Source organism: Schistocerca nitens, chromosome 4 (assembly GCF_023898315.1).
Source record: "Schistocerca nitens isolate TAMUIC-IGC-003100 chromosome 4, iqSchNite1.1, whole genome shotgun sequence".
Taxonomy (NCBI): domain Eukaryota; kingdom Metazoa; phylum Arthropoda; class Insecta; order Orthoptera; family Acrididae; genus Schistocerca; species Schistocerca nitens.
In genome coordinates this window covers 551,223,134-551,244,538 of record NC_064617.1, presented here as the reverse complement: position 1 = coordinate 551,244,538, position 21,405 = coordinate 551,223,134, and the positions used below count along the sequence as shown (strand labels likewise).

At 41.2% G+C, this 21,405-nt stretch overlaps 1 protein-coding gene across 1 annotated transcript in view; it reads left to right on the top strand.

Annotated features, from left to right (window-relative positions):
• The window catches only part of LOC126251380 (juvenile hormone esterase-like), a 119,500-nt gene extending 102,199 nt beyond the window's left edge, over nucleotides 1-17,301 (top strand). The window contains exons 10-11 of the mRNA XM_049951765.1: nucleotides 5,202-5,334; nucleotides 16,757-17,301. Of these exons, the coding sequence (XP_049807722.1) occupies nucleotides 5,202-5,334; nucleotides 16,757-16,925 (302 nt within the window). The 3' untranslated portion in view covers nucleotides 16,926-17,301. The remainder of the gene's footprint in view (nucleotides 1-5,201; nucleotides 5,335-16,756) is intronic.
• Nucleotides 17,302-21,405: the final 4,104 nt, after the last annotated feature.

The window sequence follows — 21,405 nt, the reverse complement described above, 5'->3', positions numbered from 1 at the left end:
AAGCTCCTAACGTTCTAAAGAGAAATACCTGAAAAACTTTCAGCAATAAATATCTTCTGGAGTCGTCCGCTGTAAGGAAATGACACAAAAATTCACAAAATTTCTTACGTAAGTAGTGGGATACTTGGGTACTAGAGTAGTGCTAGTTAGTGTAAGAAAAACATGAAACTAAAGAAATTTATGATTTATTTTGCAAAAATTCCGAAAATCACAATGGCACTTTTCGTTATGAATTGAACAAGTTATATCCTAGTTCTTTTCGGAATGTGAAGTTACCTCTCAAGGATAGGATTTGCTAATCAAATTTCTATACAAAGTTTAAGATGGTTGATGACTTGGCAGAATGGCTGAGAGGCGCACCTACTCAACTTGAATAATTATCCTTTAGAATGTTGCTGGGTATGGTCGAGGCTGTCGTGTGTGAAATGCAGCGAAGTGTATTGTTGTGGAGGAAATATGGGGCTCGCAATAGCTGTAGCGCACAATACCATAAGCTGCGATGACTGCTGTCTGCACCGCTCGCTGCTGACAAATAAGATAACTCTCGTTCTATCTGGACTGACCTTCGCCAATCAAACTCTCCCTATGCGTTGATGAAGTCAAGGATTCCTATTCGCCCCTAGTCTATTGGCGTGGTACACCGGTCAGATAATCAGTCCACCGCAATGCCACTCAAAATTCGCTCACAGGCATTTAACTATAACTCTGTCCATTCACACCACACAATAAGTATGTTGGCCAACACAGTGAACAACGCTTAATCGCAAGGACTCAATATAGAGTAGCACTTCGATTCGCTCTCGACAGAGGTGCTCTCCCAGTGAAGTACTGAGGAGAGACTTGTTCCTCGCTCTAAGAGCGACAACGGAATGGCGCCTCTCCATGCCAGACATGAAGGGGTATATCTTTCGATCTCTTCCATTATTCCTTTAGCTCAAGGCGTCAGAAATATCGTCTCTCAATCAGCATTGCTCCTCTAAAACGGGAGAATGACGTTTTGTTTAGGGCGACCAATCCAGAAATCCGTAACAATGGCGTTTGGCATTTGCTGTCTCCCTGTGAAAATCTCTGAAACTGTGTGCTATGTGTAAAGAATGCGTAGGATGGCTGCTCCCACACAATGTAGCGGAATGTGCTTTTAAGCCGAACTCGGGGTCGTTCCCCCTTTCACTCGGGCACCCGCTGTCCCCTCCACGGGCACCATCTCGGCGTTTGGAATTGACTTGTCCTCTGAAGGGACTGGCGCCCTGTTGTGCGGTTTGCGTCTCCTGAACTAAAAACTCCTGTGACCGTCATGTCTGGAATGTGTGTGTGTATGCCAGCCTTGAGCATTTCAACCATGGTGCGCACTTGCGATTTATAAGTTATTTGCATATCGTTTACATGAATTCATACAGCATTGACTTTATCTTATCGACCTTAGGTTCGAATGAAGCGTCTTGATGTGAGGAATATGATTTTGAGGGTAGAATATGTAAGCAATGAAGGTCAGGAGACCACGACGTATTACAATATCACGAATCCCGTAAAACATCAAATCTCCAACGTCGCTGCGACCTGCAAGAACGGAGCCAACGACGACCGAAGAGAATCATTCAACCTGACAGAAGTGCAACCCTTCAGCAATACTGGGTCATCGACTAGGCCATCACAAGCGTCAGCGTGCAAACCATTCACACACTGACCCTTGATGACTGCACCACACAAAACTGTATGCCTTTTCTGCGCCCGTCAACACCGACATTCGACTGTTGATGACTGAAAACATGTTGCCTGGTTGGGCAACTCTCATTTCAAATTGCACCGAGCAGATGTACGTGTAACACCACCTTCCTAGAGCTTCAGTTCTCTTCTTGTCCGCTGGCCGGTGTGGCTGTACGGTTCTAGGCGCTTCAGTCTGGAACCGCGTGACCGCTACAGTCGCAGGTTCGAATCCTGCCTCGGGCATGGATGTGTGTGATGTCCTTAGGTTATTTAGGTTTAAGTAGTTCTAAGTTCTAGGGGACTGATGACCTCAGATGTAAAGTCCTATAGTGCTCAGAGCCATTTGAACCATTTTTTTCATCTTGTCCAAACTGTTTATCGTGTATGTCTCATTTCCGTACGTACCTGCACTACAGACAAATATTTTCAGAAAAGACTTTCTAACACTTAAGTCTGTGGCCAGTAAACGCACCAGACATGAACATTATTGAGCATACCTGAGACGGCTTGGAATGTGCTGTTCTCAAACCCTTTCCTTGTCATTGCCAGTCTTCATTTTATATCCCCACTACATCGAACATCTACAGTTTGTTGCTGCGCAATTATCAAAACTCATCCAATGTCTTGTTTTCTAATTTAATCCTCTCAGTATAACCTGATTTAATTTGATTACTTTCCATTATCTTCGTTTTGCTTTTGCTGATTTTCATCTATGCCCTCCTTTCAAGGCACTGTCCATTCCTTTCACCCGCTCTTCAAAGTGTTTAGCTGTCTCTGACAGATTTTCAATGTCATCGACAAACCTCAAACATTTATTTCTGCAGGGATAAATTCCTATTCCAGATTTTTCTTTGGTTTCCTTTACTGCTTTCCCAGTGTACAAAGTGCATAACATTGGGGATAGGCTACAACCCTATCTCCCTCTATTTTCAACAACTGCTTCCCTTCAGGCCTCTCGAGTCTCACTGCCGCCTGGTTTCTGTACAAACTGTAAACTGCCTTTTGCTACCTGTATTTTACCCACGCCTCCATTAGAATTTCAAAGAAAGTGTTTCAGTCAACATTGTCAAAAACTTTCTCTAAGTCTACAAATGATATAAACATAGGTTTCCCTTTCCTTAACCTATCTTCTAAGATGAGTCGCAGGAGCAGTATTGCCTTGCGCGTGCATACAATTATCCGGAATCCACACTGATCTTCCCCGAGGTCATCTACTACCAGTTTTTCGAGTCTTCTGTAAAGAATTCGGTTTAGTATTTTGCAACCGTAACTCATTAAACTTATTGTTCGTTAATATTCCCAGTTGTCAGTACCAGCTTCCTTTCTCTCAATACGTCTTTTTAATTCATATTTCGGCGGTATAATTCTCTCCTGTAGTGAAATATGCTCCTAAATCCATACATTTGTCCACTTGTTATTCCTCCTTAACCATTTTGCGCTTCGTGTTAGTCTCATTTTCTAGACGTTTGTGTTCCCTTTCGCCTTCTTCATTTGCTGCATTTTTATATTTCCTTCTTTCATCGGTTAAATTCAATATCTTCTGTGTTATCCAAGATTTCTGGTAGGCCTTGCGCGACTGTTACGGTCGCAGGTTCGAATCCTGCCTCGGGCATGGATGTGTGTGATGCCCTTAGGTTAGTTAGGTTTAAGTAGTTCTAAGTTCTAGGGGACTGATGACCACAGATGTTAAGTCCCATAGTGCTCAGAGCCAATTTTTTCTGGTAGGGCTTGTCTTCTTATCTATTTGATTGTCTGCTTTCGTTGCTCTTTCATCAAAGCCACACTTCCGGAGAATCATCACACATTGTCCTCTATGACGCTCAATAATGTTGTCTGTCATACTACTGCCGCCATAGTAGTTGCTAACACTTACACAAGCTTCTGTACGTGACTGTTCCCATTCATCACGTCAAGCGACGAAGTTCATTTACTGGTTACGCTCTGGGCCGTCGTCCTTTGTGAACAATGGAAGTCGGCGACGTGGCATGTGTTGTACCGGTCCAGGTTGGAATCATCTATGTAGACAGGTCTACAACCGTCACAGTGCTCCGGTGTATAACCGTCACTGTGGACAAGGATGTACTGCCCATTACAGCCATGTAGACTAGAGTCTTTATGCATAATAGTGGATAATGATTTGCAGCCTTACTATCCTCCGTTAGTTAGCTTTCTGCGAGGGCTATTGGGATACGAAGTTCTGTTCGGTCACGAAATCAAAACCACAGTGAAAATAATAAAAAAAAATATTGGGAGTAGTTAGCTATACCTTACAGCTATTTCTCTAGATAGTCGCCGCTCCGTCTTAGACTTTTGTTGTAGTGTTGTACCAACTTTCCAATACCCTTGTCATAGTAGGGGGTCTCCTATGCTTTCCGCCAATTCTCTACGCACGTCTACAGCTGGTTTCCGTGTCAAAATGTCTTCATAGCAAGCGGTTCATGTAAGCAGAAATGAAACTCAGGACGACCCTGTTACGGACTGTCTTGAGGGTGATCAAACACTTCCCGTGGAAAACGCTGCAGGAACATATTAACTGCCTCTGCAGAGTGCGGCTGAGAATTGTCATGAACGAAACGCTTGGAAATTATGTTATGTGGGCTGCACGATCTCGGCGAAATTTCTACCAGGCCCTTATTCTTGGCGGGGAACTGTTTTCTAGGCGTCTTTACGTGCTCACAGTGCACGCAGAATTGAAAAGAGCGAAGTATCGCGATCTAACGGCATACTAGAGGCACTACCCAACACATTTGTCCGAAAATTCATCGGATTTCCACAGTGGTTTCCATTTCGCGACCGATCGGCTTTCCGAATAGCCCTCGTATGTCATCATCGTAGCGCCGACTTGTATAGCGCATCATCGAACCGTTTTCTAGTGTTCTATTAGTAATTGCATTCTAAACGAAAACGATGCACTATGAGGTATTATAGAAAAGAGAGAGGTTCATTCCACCTACACGTAATAATGTTAATCGCTGTACGAAACATAGATACAGTGAAATTATGTGTAAACTGTCTGAGTGGACACGAAACGGAAATATCGTATTCATGTGTCAGGCGGACATGTTCTGGTATTTCTCAGGAATAATACTACCTACACAAAACTTACAGGACGAAGCGCATCGGCGGATATTCAAAGTGAATAGAGAAGCTAGACGAATTCCTTTGGTATAGTCCTAGTATATGTATCGCAACACTGTTAACAAAGTGACGCTCATTTATACGAGCTTTATACGAAATGTAGTCGATCATATAACAGTAAATTTCTCTCACACATTACGCTCTATAAGTTCTAAGGGCTAACGACAGTATTGAAAAATTTGGCATTGGACGCCATTATGTTACCATCAACTTTAATAACGCATGAATATCGCCTTTTACATTTCATTATACTAAGGAAAAGTGATTGTTACATGTCTATTGTAAGCTCAGAATCTACTGACAGCAGAAAACCGACTGTACAGAGTGCTGTTTTGAGCGATGTTTGTATGCTGTTGCAGGGGTAACACACAACGGTGAACTGCCTTTCCTCTTCCTGAGGAACGGCGTGAACTACAATCTGGATCCAAATTCCGAGGAGGACCGTGTACGAAGGCATTTCCTGCATATCTGGACCAACTTTGCCAAACATGGGTAAGAGCGTGTACTTATGAAATGGAAAAGTTCAGAAAATGCACCCTTAATTCAGTATGACCTCGGCTGGCTGTTAAGCACATAGTAACAAATGTGTAACCGTAATTCATCAAAGAAATCAAATAGCTGCAAGTACGCTTTAGCAGTATTGGGATTTCACGACGTTTTGTTGAACAAATAATCGGTTTGTTCTTAATAATGAAACACAAGGCTTAGCGAGGAAACAGGTAAGTGAATTGGTCTTGACCTAGGCACAGTTTTTTGTAAGACATAGTTAAGATCAAATGCGTATTATGTAATACATAGTGATTATAGTTAAATTTCCAAAACGCTGTAGAAATAACACCACTGGTCAGAATGATGTCATATTGCAACGGAATATTATCTGAGAGGGGGACAAACATATGGCAGAAGAAAAAAAATAGCGTGAAAATTGATCAATAGATGGCGCTGTATGTGTCAGAATACGTAAATGAAAGCACCTGCCATGGGCACGACCAATTGAAGTTGATATAAACACGCCAGGTACATGGCTTTTCTCCTTTCGTGTCTGCGACGTTCACAATGACTGTCTTAATGCAGGATCTCATTGTGCTTGTAAAACTGTGTTACAAGAATAATGACTGTGCACACAACCCTCTGCAGAAGTTCCGGACACTGAAGAGTTTGAAAAAAGGCATTGGTCCGATGACTGCCCTGGGTCTGGAGAAAATGATAAGGAAATTCGAAAAGACGGGTTCTTTTGGTGTGCAACCTGGTAGAGGGAGGAAACGAATTGATTCGGCGTTAGTGGAAGCAGTGGCCACAGCAATGCAGAAGCAGACGAGTGGTAGTGGGCACGGAGATTTGCCCGAACGTTGGACATACCCGTGAGCACGGTGCGTAAAATCCTACGAAACATTCTTCTTTGCTATCCATTCAACATTACCCATTCTCTTGCTGGCAGGTCAACAAGAAGCATCATGTTGACCTGCCAGCAAGAGAGACCTTTTCTTTAGAGTTTCTTGCTCTCGTGGAAGCGGACAATGATTGGCTGTGGAAGATTTTGTTGACAGACGAAGCCCACTCTCATCTGACAGGATATGTCAATACACAGAATTGTCGAATATGGGTAACGGAAAATCCACACGCGAATGAAACACTACCACTTCGTCCTGAAAAGGTCACTGTGTGGTGCGGGCCTACTGCATCATTTATCATAGGGCTATATTTTTTTCGGAGAGACAGGTGCTTCCGGTCCTGTTACCTGTACCGTCACTGGTAAGCGCTATGAGTGTCTTTTGCGTAACAACATTATTCCAGCTATCCAACAGCGTGGATGTATGGATGGGATCATATTTATACAAGATGGCGCCCATCCGCACATTGCAAATCGGTTAAGCAGCTGCTGAAGCACCATTTCAGAAATACTAGAATTATCAGCCGCCATTTCCCACAGCCTGTCCGTCCCGATCACTTCTGGCTGTGTGGCTATCTGAAAGACGTTGTGTTCAGTGTCCCGACTGCAAACTTAGCTGCATTGAAGGCACGCATTGCGTAACACATTCTGAACATGACTCCGGAAACACTTCAATCAGTTGTGGAACATGCTGTTTCTCGATTTCAACTTGTTGCAGAAAACGGTTGACAGCGTATTGAACATGTTTTACGTCAGTCACACGGAAATTAATAATCCGATTTGACTTTGATTGATGCTTTTTATACGATTTTTGGTCTCATGACAATTAAAAACATGTGATAGATGCTTTTTATGCGGTTTTTGGCCTCAGGACAATTAAAAACCGATATTTCCCATCCGATGCGGTATGACCTTGCCGTGGTGGATGGGCTTACGTAACTAACAGTCTCACACCTGTACACCCATGCACACTGAGTAGTACAGCTTCTTTAAAGTCAAACGTACACCTTAGGCATTGTATAATTCATTTGTCATTTGTAGTCCACCACTATTAAATTATGATGCTTACAGTGCCATCTATTGCTACATTCTGTAACTATTTTGTTTTCTTCTGCCATACGTTTACCCACTTCTCCGATAATATTCCGTTGCAATTTGACGTCCTTCTGACCAGTGGTGTTATATCTACAGCGCTTTGAAAGTCAAACTTTAATTATAATCACGCTGTATACATCAGATCAAAAAATCTGCAGACGTCTAATTCATAAATTTATCATAGGAATTCAGCCAAACGTATTGCAAGATATGAAGTCTTGACCTTGGTTAAAGTCTAGACGACAAGAATGCTATGCGACGAGTCACAATCACGACCTTGGATTGTGTCGCACAGCGAGTTTTGCAAGGTTCTAAAAGTGTTATTTCAACCTAGCCATAAGGACTTGTAAATTGCTTTAATGACTAATCAGAAAATAATGGTAACGTGTCACTCGAAACCTGCAGTCCACCTTTCCACATTCTGGCTGGAAGGTAAATTACCAATCACTACTATAAAAGAAATGAGGAAGTATTAACAAAAATCAAGAAATCCACTGTTTGCATTTCTGTGCCTCGTGATGACTGGGTGCTGTGTGATGTCCTTAGGTTAGTTAGGTTTAAGTAGTTCTAAGTTCTAGGGGACTGATGATCACAGATGTTAAGTCCCACAGTGCTCAGAGCCATTTGAACCACTGTTTGCAGTAACCGCAGTAACCAAGTATATTCAGTATTTCCACTCACACACACACACACACACACACACACACACAACACACACGCACACACAAACACACATACAGACACGCATACCCACGCACACTCACACGCAAAGTTATTTATAAAATACAAAAATTTTATTGCTGTAATCCACACTTGGTACAGTACAGAACCTAAATCTCCCGAAAGTTCCGTTACGCAGAAATTCCTGTTTTGCGACAAACTGTTCTATTGTAAGTGTGTGGTTTTAATACTTCACTCGCCACGCAAATGTAGAATACGGACTACACACAAAACATGTTGATTATTTGCAGTCCACTCGGAATTCAATTCCTAGGACTTCGATAAAAGAGCGATCTTAAAGTTTCTCATTACCACTTAAAGAGTGTCCATACACAGCCACTCCTGGTTCTCTTTTCCAATAACAATTAACGTCGCAACTCACTACATTTAGAATTTCGCCACTAACTGACTTGTTTGCGACACACACTATTGACGAAGGACTCCGAGCGAACGAACCCACCAAGCAACTCCGGAGTTCGGTAATTATATTCCTGTAATCTCGGGTCTTCGGGAGAGGCTGTTAAAAGGTGTGATGTGAGACCAAAAATAGTTCACAGTCAAGCTGGGACTCCAGGCAGCAAATAAGCAACACTGGTGGCACCTGAAGAAGACGGCTAGACCGATCGCGGAAATATTGTACATAAAATGAAAATGACAACTTGGAGGAACGGCCAGAAACACACTATCAAATGTATTTCCCGTATGACATCTATTGTTTTCTCGTAAAGGTTCCATCACCTCTCGAAAATCTTAAGAAAAGTAAGGTGTAAGATGAGAGAACCACAATTCCTTTCCCTCAAGTAAGGTAGGTGCAAAGGTCCGTTAGAAACATCACGGACATGTGCGGAAGGGATACAAAAGCGATCTGTGGCTCTTTATTGATCGAATATCCTCGGCTAGAATGATTTGGTAATTTCATGAAACAACTGTTATTGTTACATCGTGAAACCTTCACGCAAAAACATGTGCATGTAATGGATGAGCTTTTGACAATAGTTCGGTAGTAGGACCGTAGACTGACACCAGTGTAGGCACAGAAAGAATGAAAAAAGTGTACTCTTTGATTAGTAATCGAAACGTCCTCGTCTAGCGTTCTGCTTAAAATTTGAGTAAAAATTATCGGCTTTTGTGCCCGAAGACTTCAGGCAAGAAAGTCACATTCATCCAACGGCATTGTGAAACAGGTGGAGGAGCGGACAGAGGTTAGGGGCACACTCTTGCCCTTGATGTAGTAAACTGCCCCTGAAGGCGGAAAAGTTAGAAATGATTCATGTTATGAAGATGCAGAAGGCAAAGTAAACCACTGCATTAAAAACACATAATGCCTCTCCACAGGACATGTGATCGGTAATTAAAAAACGTATCATGATGATCTCTCCGTTGGTAAAAGATCCGGACTAGTCCCACATTCGGATCTCCGGGAGGGGTTCGCCAAAGGGGAGGTGACCATTAGAAAAAAGCTGAATAACCAATGACACGAGGCGTAGAATGCCAGATGTTTGAAAGTGATAGGGAAGCTAGAAAACCTGAAAAGGGAAATACTGAGGATCAGACCACGGCTAGTGGAGTCAGTGAACTGAAGTAGAAAGAAGACAAGGATTTATGGAAAGAAGACAAGGTTTTCCGGTAAGATGAATATAGAGTAACATTGACAGCTGCAGAAAACGGTATAATGCGAGTAAGATTCGTTATGAATAGGAAGGATTCGCGGGGAGAGAGTTATTGCGAACAGTTCAGTGATAGGGGTTTCTCATCAGCATCGACAGCAAGCCAATACAGACAACGATAGTTCAGGTATATTCCGACGTCGCAAGCCAAAGATGAAGAGATAGAGAAAGTGTGTGAGGATATTGAACAGCTAATTCCCCCCCATGAACCATGGACCTTGCCGTTGGTGGGGAGGCTTGCGTGCCTCAACGATACAGATAGCCGTACCGTAGGTGCAACCACAACGGAGGGGTATCTGTTGAGAGGCCAGACAAACGTGTGGTTCCTGAAGAGGGGCAGCAGCCTTTTCAGTAGTTGCAGGGGCAACAGTCTGGATGATTGACTGATCTGGCCTTGTAACAATAACCAAAACGGCCTTGCTGTGCTCGTACTGCGAACGGCTGAAAGCAAGGGGAAACTACGGCCGTAATTTTTCCCGAGGGCATGCAGCTTTACTGTATGATTAAGTGATGATGGCGTCCTCTTGCGTAAAATATTCCGGAGGTAAAATAGTCCCCCATTCGGATCTCCGGGCAGGGACTACTCAGGAGGATGTCGTTATCAGGAGATAGAAAACTGGCGTTCTACGGATCGGAGCGAGGAATGTCAGATCACTTAATAGGACAGGTAGGTTAGAAAATTTAAAAAGGGAAATGGATAGGTTAAAGTTAGATATAGTGGGAATTAGTGAAGTTCGGTGGCAGGAGGAACAAGACTTCTGGTCAGGTGACTACAGGGTTATAAATACAAAATCAAATAGGGGTAATGCAGGAGTAGGTTTAATAATGAATAGGAAAATAGGAATGCGGGTAAGCTACTACAAACAGCATAGTGAACGCATTATTGTAGCCAAGATAGATACGAAGACCACACCTACTACGGTAGTACAAGTTTATATGCCAACAAGCTCTGCAGATGACGAAGAAATTGAAGAAATGTATGATGAAATAAAAGAAATTATTCGGATAGTGCAGGGTGATGAAAATTTAATAGTCATGGGTGACTAGAATTCGGTAGTAGGAAAAGGGAGAGAATGAAACGTAGTAGGTGAATATGGATTGGGGCTAAGAAATGAAAGAGGAAGCCGCCTGGTAGAATTTTGCACAGAGCACAACTTAATCATAGCTAACACTTGGTTTATGAATCATGAAAGAAGGTTGTATACATGGAGGAACCCTGGAGATACTAAAAGGTATCAGATAGATTATATAATGGTAAGACAGAGATTTAGGAACCAGATTTTACATTGTAAGACATTTCCAGGGGCAGATGTGGACTCTGACCACAATCTATTGGTTAAGACATGTAGATTAAAACTAAAGAAACGGCAAAAAGGTGGGAACTTAAGGAGATGGGACCTGGATAAACTGAAAGAACCAGAGGTTGTACAGAGTTTCAGGGAGAGCATAAGGGAACAATTGACAGGACTGGGGGAAAGAAATACAGTAGAAGAAGAATGGGTAGCTTTGAGGGATGAAATAGTGAAGGCAGCAGTGGATGAAGTAGATAAAAAGACGAGGGCTAGTAGAAATCCTTGGGTAACAGAAGATATATTGAATTTAATTGATGAAAGGAGAAAATATAAAAATGCAGTAAATGAAGCAGGCAAAAAGGAATACAAACGTCTCAAAAATGAGATCGACAGGAAGTGCAAAATGGCTAAGCAGGGCTGGCTAGAGGACAAATGAAAAGATGTAGAGGCTTATCTCACTAGGGGAAAGATAGATACTGCCTACAGGAAATTTAAAGAGACCTTTGGAGAGAAGAGAACCACTTGTATGAAAATCAAGATCTCAGATGGAAACCCAGTTCTAAGCAAAGAAGGGAAAGCAGAAAGGTGGAAGGAGTATATACAGGGTCTATACAAGGGCGATGTACTTGAGGACAATATTATGGAAATGGAAGAGGATGTAGATGAAGATGAAATGGGAGATGCGATACTGCGTGAAGAGTTTGACAGAGCAGACATGAGACGAAACAAGGCCCCGGGAGTAGACAACATTCCAGTAGAACTACTGACGGCCTTGGGAGAGCCAGTCCTGACAAAAATCTACCATCTGGTGAGCAAGATGTATGAAACAGGCGAAAAACCCTCAGACTTCAAGAAGAATATAATAATTCCAATCCCAAAGAAAGCACTTGTTGACAGATGTGAAAATTACCGAACAATCAGTTTAATAAGCCACAGCTGCAAAATACTAACACGAATTCTTTACAGACGAATGGAAAAAGTAATAGAAGCCGACCTCGGGGAAGATCAGTTGGGATTCCGTAGAAATACTGGAACACGTGATGCAATACTGACCTTACGACTTATCTTAGAAGAAATATTAAGGAAAGGCTAACCTACGTTTCTAGCATTTGTAGACTTAGAGAAAGCTTTTGCCAATGTTGACTGGAAAACTCTCTTTCAAATTCTAAAGGTGGCAGGGGTAAAATACAGGGAGCGAAAGGCTATTTACAATTTTTACAGAAACCAGATGGCAGTTATAAGAGTCGAGGGACACGAAAGGGAAGTAGTTGTTGGGAAGGGAGTAAGACAGGGTTGTAGCCTCTCCCCGGTGTTATTCAATCTGTATATTGAGCAAGCAGTAAAGGAAACAAAAGAAAAATTCGGAGTAGGTATTAAAATCCATGGAGAAGAAATAAAAACTTTGAGGTTCGCCGATGACATTGTAATTCTGTCAGAGACAGCAAAGGACTTGGAAGAGCAGTTGAATGGAATGGATAGCGTCTTGAAAGGAGGATATAAGATGAACATCAACAAAAGCAAAACGAGGATAATGGAATGTAGTCGAATTAAGTCGGGTGATGTTGAGGGAATTAGATTAGGAAATGAGACACTTAAAGTAGTAAAGGAGTTTTGCTATTTGTGGAGCAAAATAACTGATGATGGTCGAAGTAGAGAGGATATAAAATGTAGACTGGCAATGGCAAGGAAATCGTTTCTGAAGAAGAGAAATTTGTTAACATCGAGTCTAGATTTAAGTGTCAGGAAGTCATTTCTGAAAGTATTTGTATGGAGTGTAGCCATGCATGGAAGTGAAACATGGACGATAAATAGTTTGGACAAGAAGAGAATAGAATCTTTCGAAATGTGGTGCTACAGAAGAATGCTGAAGATTAGATGGGTAGATCACGTAACTAATGAGGAAGTATTGAATAGGATTGGGGAGAAGAGAAGTTTGTGGCACAACTTGACTAGAAGAAGGGATCGGTTGGTAGGACATGTTCTGAGGCGTCAAGGGATCTCAAATTTAGTATTGGAGGGCAGTGTGGAGGGTAAAAATCGTAGAGGGAGACCAAGAGATGAATACACTAAGCAGATTCAGAAGGATGTAGGTTGCAATAGGTACTGGGAGATGAAGAAGCTTGCACAGGATAGAGTAGCATGGAGAGCTGCATGAAATTAGTCTCAGGACTGAAGACCACAACAACAACAACAATTCAGTTTATAAAGGGAGGTGAAAGTCTAATCGTCATGGGGATTGGAACAGGGTTGTAGGGAATGTTGTAGGGAAAGAAGTAGAAGAAAAGGTTACGGGAGAATATGTGCTTCGTACTAGGAATGAGAGAGGAGGAAGACTGAGTGTTGCAATACATTTCAGCTAATAGTGGTGAATACTCTGTTCAACAATCACAAGAGGAGGAGGTATACTTGGAAAAGGCCGGGATAGACGGTCTGATTTCATTATAAGGACATGGTCTCTCAGAGATTTCATAATCAAATACCGGATGGTAAGACATACCCAGGAGTGGATACAGACATAGATCACAGTTAAGGAATGATGAAGAATAGGCTGAACTTAAGAGGAGAAGAGGCATAAGTTTAAGGGGCTGTGCAGGAATAATTAAGGTGCAAAGAAGTGAGATACGGAAGTACCAATGAACGAAGAGATACGATTGAAATTCTCTGACGCACTACTTACTGCGATAACGAGTAGCTCAATAGGCAACTGCAGTTGAAGAAGAAAGGGCATCTCTAAAAATGGCGACCAGAAAAGAAAGGAAACACGCGTACCAAGAAGGTAACTGTGGAGCGACCATGGGTGACAGGAGTAATAGTGCAGTTGATGTAAGAGAGAAGGAAGTAGAAAGATATCCAAGGAAATTCAGGAATACATAAATCCAAGTCACTTAGGAACGAAATAAATCCTAAGAGTTGAAGACAACATTTGGTGAAATTAAAAACAAGTGCGGCAACGTTAAGAGTGCAATGGTAAATGGACTGTTAATTGCAGAGGACAGCGAGTAGAGGTGGAAAGAGTACACCGAGGATCTCTATGAGGGGGAAGATTTGTCTGACGTGATAGAAGGCGATAGGAGGCGATATGGAAGAGATTACGGATCAAATATTAGAAACAGAATGTAAAAGAGCTTCGAAGGATTTAAGATCGAATAAAGAAGAAGAGATGGCTAACATACTAAAATATTTGGGGGAAGTGGAAACAAAACGACCACTCACGTTGGTGTGTGGATTGTAAGACTCTGGGTATGTATCATATGATTTTCTAAAAAATATTATCCAAATAATTCCGAATACCGAAGATTGCGAGAGCCTACAAATGTGACAATTATCACACAATCAGTTTAATGGCTCATGCATCCAATTTTCTGACGAGAACAATATACAGAGGAACGGAAAAGAAAATTAACAATGTATTAGATGACTATCTGTTTGGCATTAGGAAAACAAGAAGCCCAAGAGAGGCAGTTCTGATGTTGCAGTTGATAATATCAACAAGGCAAAAGGAAAATCGAAAGACGTTCATAAAATTTGTCGACTGCAGAGCTGTAGAAAACTTTTGAGTACTTCAAATCGTGTAATATGTTCGAATTCTGAGAAAAATAAGAGTAAGCTCTAAGGAAAGGCGGGTGTTACAGAATGAGAACAAGAGCCAAGAGGGATCAATAAACGTGGAAGACCAAGAACGAAGTGGATTGAGAGTAAATCGAAGAAAGACGAAAAAAACAAGTAGCAGAAATGAGAACAGAGCGAATTGTGGCATCATAACTGGTGATCACGAGGACGGGAAAGTTAAGAAATTCTTATACCTATGCAGCAAAATGACGCTTGGCGGACGGAGCTTGCAGGAAAGGGTATTTCTGACCAAGAGATTTCCGCTAGTATTAAACATTGCCCTTAATTTGAGGAAGAAATTTCTGAGCGGCGGGTAGTGAAACATGGACTGTGGGAAAAGCGGAAGAGAATCGAAGCATTTGAGATGCGGTGCTACAGAAGAACGGTAAAACTTCGGTGTACTGAAAAAGTAAGGAATGAGGAGATTCTCCAGAGAATTGGCGAGGAAGGGAAAATACCGAAATCACCGACAAGAAAAAGGGACAGGATGGCGGGTTATCTGTTAAGACCTCAGCAAATAACTTCCATGGTAGTAGAAGAAGCTGTAGAGAGTAAAACTGTAGGGGGAAACAGAGACTGGAATACACATGTAGGTTTGCAAGTGCTACTCTGAGACGAAGAGGTTGGCACAGGAGAGGAATTCGTGGGGGTCGCATCAAACCAGTCAGAAGACATTACTGAAAAAAAAAAAAAAATGTGCTGCGCTACGGTACAGTGGCGTAGGAATTTCAAAGTTTGCCAGGACTCGATGCACGTACCTACAAATAAACAAAAGATTAATTACGGAGATCTGTATTTCAGGCTATGTCTAAAACTTCGGAAATTACAAAGACCTCTGACTGAAATGGACAAATGAATATAACCGCAACCGCACTGAGAGTGAAAAAGAGTAATGAAAAAAGAAACAAAACTAAGCCCATTGTGAAAGAGCTATTTCTCATTGAGTAATGATATGTAACTCTTTTCCTTCGCTCAACAGAAACTTATCAAATGAATCGTCTCCGTGGCAGTCGATGAAAAATTCGTGCATGGGATCTGGCGCACATGAATGTAGCCCATTACGCTGATCTGTGTACTTCATAAATACGCTGACGGTGGCTTCAAAGCAGATCCCATCTGAGTCAAAACACGTCCTTATTCGATGTTTCCACTACTCAGTTCAGTTCTGCAGATCATTTTCGTGAAGCTGGTCTGGGATTTCGCTGGAGGGCAACAACAGATATGTGACAACAGCCCATCCACAGCTAAAGTAAATTTTGATGAAATGTATCACAACGCAAGGACACAGTTTAACGTCGAAAATCAATCACGCACTAATACGTCACAACAAACAGCTCCTCAGTAATGCTTGCTATGTCGTTTCCTATCTGTATGACCTCGATTTTTTCGGGACTCTGCCCCACCACATGAGGCGAGGGTTTAACAAGTCCGCTTCATAGTGCGACCAATATACTACTTCCCCCACCTACATTTCGCATGATGTGACCCACCAAACATGGCTCGCATATCAATGGTCGATAACTGGTTCATCATTAGCCCTGCGGAAGCTTCGTCAACTCTCGTTCGAGCCGGGGACATTCTCACTGTACTAAGTATTCAACGCAGGGGCCATCTGCTCTTGTGTAATTCTAGCCATTCGTGTGACCCACCCGATTAGCCCCATGTGTTAATGCGACCGCTTCCGGGACAGGTAATTACCTACCCCTTATCTGTTCCACCCGGGGGATTATCGACAAGTGGTCGGATTGCCGGCCAGTTAGAATGTGGTTTGGTAGGGGTTTTTCCACATTCCACTTAGTGAATAGTGGGCTGGTTTCTATGTCCTGCCCCAGATACACCCTACGTAACCATTTAGAACACTTTCTCACATTTGCACCCATAATTTACTCTATACGCAAGTAGACTGAGTACACTGCTTCTGTACGAAGGAGACTGATAGTCTTAGCTGTTTGGTCTCCTTAAGCACTTACTCATCCAAATCAGTGATATTCTGCATGTAACTACAGATAATTTCCGTAATGGAAGCAGAATGATAATAAAGCTGCCTAATGAAGTTTCAACGATGCGTTTCAAGAGCGCACTCGATACAATTTTTGCGATATTTTGGGAGATGCTGAACCGATGTTCTGGTATTCCCGCAGGATTCCCACTCCGTGGACGGATCCCGTGATATGGCATCCGTACAACGCGACGAGCCGCAACTACCTGCTGATGCAGGCCAACTTCACCGTCGCTCACGACAGACTCGGCGAACGCATGGGCTTCTGGCATCAGAACGTCCCACTGATGCCCTTCCCTGGAACCTTCTGATATCTGCCGCAGCAGTTCTCAGACATAAAGTCAGGCGCCATTACATTAGCATGGTGTAATTTTGCCGACTTCCTAAGTAGTTCTTCTCCAGGCTCCGCTGTAAATTAATAATTCCGTTATTAATATATTATTAAACACTATAAATCGTACTTTTTTAGCCTTAGGTTCTTAAGCAAAGTAATTCATGACTGTGACTGTGTCCATATGTAAGTCCACTATGTAAGCTGCTCAGAATTCAAAGAAACGATTGTTATCATTACAGTATTTTGGTTTTGTTCGACGCTGTTTCCAACTTCGATTTCAAAAGCTGTTTCCAATAGATCTGCTTGTGTTCCTTTGTATTATGATTCCTATTGAAATAAAAGCACAACAGTTACTCTGTTCGTGTCATTGTTGTCCAAAATAGAAAATGATGAATTAAACCATCTACCTGTTTCAGAAAATTGAAAGAGCATCATTTGCTTGCCAGTGTAATATATGTATAAATGGTTAACAACTGATTATATCTCTTTTGATTCGGGGTGTTTGAATATTATAAGTCAGTAACTTTTATTGTACTGCTCTAAATTATGTTGATGAGAGAAAAATATTGTCTACCAAAAAGTATCCTATGACCTAGAAAGTAACAGTTCCTCAGAGATGTTCCAAACCGACCTTTGTGCCTGAGTACTGACTAATTTCGCGAAAGTGATACATTGGAGATCTTACGCATTTCGTGTGACACAGTAACCACAATTGAAAGGAATATACGAGTGAAACGGAGACTTATTCACGGTAAAACATTCAAGATGGTCTAAATCACAAAGCTCTGATGCTGAAGTCACTATTAAAGTATCTCAATTAAAAGAGCGTGCAATAATTGAAATTGCTATAGGCGATGATTTGTTAGTCATTTTAATACAGAAATGATTTCGGTTGACGATTAGCTGTATTATTATTTTATTTTATTTTCCTTGATGACATTTTATGGCGTTTTTTTTTATTTCTATTTTAGCATTCCAACTAACACAAGAACCACCTACGAATATTTTGCATCAGTCATGGTCTTGATAAAGAACCTTGAGTCCTATGCGAATGTTGATGTTGCTCCAGATTTGCTTCTCGATTGTGTTCACATAGTAAATTTTATTCTCTCCCGTCAAGAAAGTAGACTGAGTCTCGTTCATTTACGATCTGTTACTACAATACTAACTGCTCTTCTCTGGGTGAGCTTAGTTCCGTATGGGTCGTGGCCACATCATACATTAACAGGAAACATTTGCTGACATTTATGCAGTTCTCCCTCAATTTCTTAGATAGCTTCCATGTTTAACTGCACAAGAACAACTGAATACTTATCACAAAGATGCTTAGTTTTGTCTTGTTAGTCAGCATCGTAGATCTACAGGCTGGTCACAGTTTTTCAAAGAATGCTCGTCGCCTCTTACTTCTGCATTCTATGACTTCATTTGTGCCTTCGTCTTCTACGATTGTCACAGGAAGATTCTCTCTATCTATAGATTGACTCTGTGTCGTCGTCTGTGTTGCTCATATTAAGGGACACGTATGTATTTCACTGACCAGTTCGTGGTGCCTGATGGAAACATGTCGGCTGCAGAGTAGAGGTCCTCCATATTTGATTCAATACCCCCCTTATATGCTCATTTATTTGTATTTTAACGATCCTCATCTTGTCCAACTCAACAAGAAACATTATCTACGAGTACTCTAGTAGCCGTATTTTTCGAAGAACTTTAGAATTTTTCTTACGTGTTGCACCTGACATCTAAAGCACTGAAACAGATTTGGTACTACACTGATTTACTCGCAGTTAAATGTAGACCATACTTTGAGTCGTGACTGTAGGTTTCGTGTTCACATCTTTGACACTATGGCGTAAAATATCGTCTCGTCTCCTAGCTAAAGAGCCTCGTATCTGAATCCGCGCGTAGTGTAAACCTCTTCGGCAAACAAGGTTTAAGTTGATATTAGCTAATGTCAGACCCTGTGGTGGACATGTAGACACTAGTTCACTGCTTGCCTGGTGGAGCAGACTGAAGGCTACAGCCACTGCTGCTTGCCTCTGCGTCTTCGATGTGGCAACATTCATAAAAGCTTCTACGCTCGCTCCCGAATCCCCAGTATTATTTCATTACGGGTAGCGCTGTATAATAATGTTGAGAATTGAACCAGATTCTTGATTAGAATATCACTGGCTTGTTAGATGCTTCTCACTACTCACGTGGATCTTTGCATTATGTTAGGTGTAGTCAACTGAACCTATAGTTCGATTTAAGACGGGGTTTTACCACGGTAATTACAGCGTGATGTTAGATTTTCATTCTAAGCACCCAGTGATATAATTTCGTGTGTTTAACAGAGGCCGCTTGTTGTGGACTTGACTTAATCCGAGATAACGGACGGCTAGTGGTTTCTCTTCACCTTTTTTTTTCTTTTTTTTTTGAGAGTTCAGAATGTATGTAAATATTTATTTTTTACGATATTTTGCCGTGCCAGAACAATCTGAATCGTTCTTAACATGTTTCTGCTATTATAACTGAATGGACGTGATGCCAATATTACGTTTTCCTTGGAGACTGTGAAATAATTCCGATCACTGAGACTGATCTAGAATAGCCTCTGCTGCCCTACTTTTGAACGTGTACATAACTGTGCAAATTACTTTCTTTGTATGTGGTACCAATTAATCTGATCGCAATTTGACTATCTGAAACTGATATTGAATATAAAGAGTGCTCATCAGTAACTACACAATGGTTTTTCATGAAATCATCACAGAAAGTGGCTAACTGCATCGTATTTAAAATGTGCCCTATTAGAAGATTTTCTATGAAATCTTACCAACGAATAATGTTTCTAAGTTTCACACAAATTGTTCAATTAGGCCTTACAATTGTTTCTTACCTTGCAGCTGATAACTCGGCCTCTACTCCGTCTGCACACAGCAAGAAAGTGATGTGCTGAACTGCATGTTCCTGAAATAAATCACTGCACAGCAAACTGTCTAATCTTATTTTGTTTTACTTTCTTAAATTATACTCTTGCTGATTTTCTAAAAATGTGTTGCACTGTCCGTGCAATAGTGCAAGGTGGGAATGTGCAGGTTTTACCAAATCTATCTTTCATCTAATAGCGGGGAGAAACTTCATGCAATATCTATAAAAGAATATGGCAGTGTTCTGCAATCGTATTCAGCTCTTTTCATGACACAAATAAAACTCAAACTAAACAGTTACGTATTCTTAAAATTGTCACATAACATAAAATTTACTTTTACATAGAATATTTAATTACTTAACATTATTAATAAAAATGTGTGTGAAATCTTATGGGACTTAACTGTTAAGGTCATCAGTCCCTAAGCCTACACACTACTTAACCTAAGTTATCCTAAGGACAAACACACACCCATGCCTGAGGGAGGACTCGAACTTCCACTGGGACCAGCCGCACAGTCCATGACTGCAGCGCTTTGGACCGCTCGGCTAATCCCGCGCGGCTACTTAACATTATTGTTTTTGTTTTAAATTAGATAAGTTTAACTAATGATGGTGGGAGGAAACTAACTATAGTAGTTAACGCATGACTGGTAATTCAATCTGGATACCAACTTCAAGATATTCTTAAACACAATGAAATCTTTGTACTACAATACTTCGCACTTAGTGCTTGCAGCAAAGAAAACTTAGTGCATGTTATCATCTTCAAAAGCCTTGTCTTTGTATGAAATAGGAAACATTCTTTATCCTCTATGACATAAGGGAGCATCTTTAATAAAAATTTAGTCTATGTGTGGTATACCCACCATTTAAGTTCCTCACTCTGCTGTGACACAATACACTCTCTTTTTCTAGCTGACAACTGCTTTACTTGCTCGCATGAGCTCTGCTCAGTAATAATCTGGTAGCCAAAGAATATGTATCACTCATGAGTTCAGCGATGCAAAGATGCTCACAGCAATAAACGTTCCAAAGAAGCTCCAAATATACGAAACAAAGTATAATTTCAGTGTTACATACATCTTCCATAACCACTTCTCCTGACATGTGCACGTTTCAAAAACTCAGCCCTACCTATCAACAATTTCGCTTAATGTTTCTTGCAAATAAGAAGGAACTTTCAAGAAAGTCATTCACAAACGATTAATAGAAGAAGTACAGGCGTTGTAACATATAAAAGTATAGCCCAAAATAATTCGAGTTATGAATTTAGATGTAACAAAATGGAATACAAAGTATTGTATTTTGAAACAGTAAACATACGAAATAAATTAATAAACGAAAGTAATAATGAAGTCACTTGGAAAGAAATATGTTACAAACGTCACATACAATAAAATATTTATGATTAATATTGCAAGATGAGCGACAAGAGTGACTGGTCTTACATGATCGTTTAATGTATACAATATCGTGAGCACAGTACAGTACCATAGTCAATAAAATGACTGTATGTTATTATATATATTTAATGAAGAAAG